General features: G+C 38.9%; 1 protein-coding gene across 1 annotated transcript; it reads left to right on the top strand.

The window, feature by feature from the left end:
• Positions 1-1094: 1094 nt before the first annotated feature.
• LOC113566942 (40S ribosomal protein S7) lies at positions 1095-1826 on the top strand. The gene has a single exon (XM_026994175.1). It carries the CDS (start codon positions 1113-1115, stop codon positions 1695-1697), a length of 585 nt encoding a protein of 194 aa, XP_026849976.1. The 5' UTR covers positions 1095-1112; the 3' UTR covers positions 1698-1826.
• Positions 1827-2921: the final 1095 nt, after the last annotated feature.

Below are 2921 nucleotides of genomic sequence, written 5' to 3'. Positions count from 1 at the left end.
TACTTTCTCTATAATTTATATTCCTCCTTTGTGTACCTAACACTGTCCCATAGCAAAGTGCCTATATAATAACTACTCACAGCTAACAGCTAGGACATAAACTAGTAATCTTTCAACAACGATGGATGACCTTGAAATCATTTTTATCGATTCCCAACCGGAATCAACCATAAATCTGGACTCTCAGCCGAGCTCCGTAGACCTGTCCTTGATTTTTGGGATTAAGACTCAAACCTATCTCGAGAGCAACTTGACCTGGTTAAGTGACATTAAATGGGATGATGACGACGATGACCCAAGGAATGCAACGTCTAATAATGATAATCCAGCATACATTTTCCCGGATGATGACAACATTTTCGATTTAGTAGATAATCAGGATGATGATAAAAGATCTCAACTCCAGGAACTACTTCGGGACGAAGATGATGATGACTTAATTGCTGCGGTAAAATTAGCTGAGGCGAAATTTTAATAATACGAATACATATTTATATAATAAGAATATTTTATGTATTTTTCTAAAAATAATATATACATATGTACATATATAATAAATATAACACATTTAACCACTATTTATTTTAAATGTTTCTGTTTTACTTTTGATTGGTTGAATTTCACTTCCTCTTATTACAAGAGAATCATAGGATTCGTTTGAAACAGGTTTCTTCCACGTGAGGATTACACAAAAAGAATAAGTGGATTTCAGGTAGAATAGAGGTTGTAACCTTTCCCTCATATTATTAGATTGACCCAGTAGGAATCGTTTGAAACAGGTTTGTGAACAGGTACTGTTGTTTTGGATATAAAAGATTAAGAAGGTGTTTGGGAGGGGCCTAAAAAGATACCATTTAAAAAGGAAACCCTTAGACCTGTTTTAATAGTGAAAGTGGTTAGTTCGATACAAAAAAAATAAATAAATAAATAAAACTTAAAATGGCATCAAAAGTTCAGTGCAACATGTGTGATAAGTCCGTTGACTTTTCAGAGTTTCAATCTCATTATGAGAGATGCTCTGATTTGCGTAATAATGTAGTGTGTGACCTTTGCTCTAAGTCCATCGACTTAATAGAGTTTGATAGTCATTCCTGTCAAAATAGTCGACAAAGATGGCTATCGGCTCCAAGATTATCAAGCCCGGCGGCGCGGACCCCGATGATTTCGAGAAGTCGATTGCCCAGGCACTGGTTGAGCTAGAAGCCAACAGCGACCTGAAGCCCTACCTGCGTGATCTGCACATCACCCGTGCGCGCGAGATTGAGTTTGGTAGCAAGAAGGCCGTCATCATCTACGTGCCCATTCCACAGCAGAAGGTGTTCCAGAAGATCCAGATCATCCTGGTTCGCGAGTTGGAGAAGAAGTTCTCCGGCAAGCACGTCGTGGTCATTGGAGAGCGCAAGATTCTGCCCAAGCCCACCCGCAAGGCGCGCAACCCCCTGAAACAGAAGCGTCCACGCTCCCGTACCCTGACCGCTGTGTACGATGCCATTCTGGAGGATCTGGTCTTCCCTGCCGAGATCGTTGGCAAGCGCATCCGCGTCAAGCTGGACGGCTCCCAGCTGGTTAAGGTGCACCTGGACAAGAACCAACAGACCACAATCGAACACAAAGTTGATACCTTCACATCGGTCTACAAGAAGCTGACTGGCCGCGATGTTACCTTCGAATTCCCCGACAACTACCTGAATGTCTAGAGTGTGTTCGTCGCCGTCGCGCTGGTTCGGTTCATCTAAAAGTCGCAGCAATGCAATTCTGTCGTACAGAATATGAATTTTTTACATGAGCTGGATAACGTAACGTGAAATAAATAAAACATGAAGCATGCTTGGGACCTAGGAATGCTTTTGAGATTCTTATGAGCAAAGGATCTAATTCAAGTGATCTTCAAGGTCCTTCAACGTCAGGAGCTTTAAAACGGCCTCGATTGGATACTCCGATGGACCTAAGGATTATTGACTGTTCAATTTGCGGTGAAAGTTACCCTTCGTCTAGGGAAAGACGCCATATGATGTCGGACAAACATAAGAATGCAAGAGCAGCTCAACTAGAGGAAAATGAAAACGTTATTTTAATTTCAACGGAGTCGCGATTTCCTTTAAAATCATATCGTGTTCACTCAAAAAAAAGTGAACAGATTGATTTAAAAGAGTTTTTTTATGATTGCAAAAATGATATTATCAATTTATTGCGTCACTGCATGAGTGAGTACAGATCCATAAAATACAATTTAAAAGTATATGGATTATACGTTAAAAACACTGATGATGAAAGCTTAACAGAAACGATGAAGCATTTCATTACTCCATACAAACCAATATATGAAAACGAGCTGATTGATGATCATCTAAATGATACAATAGAAAATTTGATAACTCTCAGCAGTGAATTCCAGGAGAAGGATTCAGGTTGGGCAATAAAGTGTTTTAAATATTTTGAACTTACCATGATAAAACTAGAGCATATCGCTGCAAACAGGTTTATCCAAGCTCCCAAAAAAATTAAGTCACGAAATGCACTCATAAATGTTAAAAATGACGATGATTTTTGTTTCAAGTGGTGTGTTTTAGCATCATTAGCCTATGGAACACACCTTAAAACTATATATCAAACAGCAGCATTAAAAAAAAATTTCCCGAGATAAGTTAACAATACCATCATCCTATCGATGCGGAAACATACGGCAAGACATCATTTATTATGAAGGAGTAAGATTAAATTTTTCCGGAATTGAGTTTCCAATAACAAGCAAAGGAATCAAGCGATTCGAATCAGCAAATGAGGATTTTAGCATCAATGTTTATGAAGTCGATGAGAATGGAAAAAACGTTGTGGGACCCACAGTGAGGACTAAGAAAATTCGGACTCACCACATAAACTTGCTTGGAATTAATAGTGATAATATGCAAATGATGCATTAT

This window comes from Drosophila persimilis, unplaced genomic scaffold (genome assembly GCF_003286085.1).
Source record: "Drosophila persimilis strain 14011-0111.01,24,50 unplaced genomic scaffold, DperRS2 tig00001306-arrow-arrow-pilon, whole genome shotgun sequence".
In the NCBI taxonomy this organism is placed as follows: Eukaryota; Metazoa; Arthropoda; class Insecta; order Diptera; family Drosophilidae; genus Drosophila; species Drosophila persimilis.
Note: the sequence above shows the minus strand (reverse complement) of the source record. Positions and strands in the feature narration are given on the sequence as shown.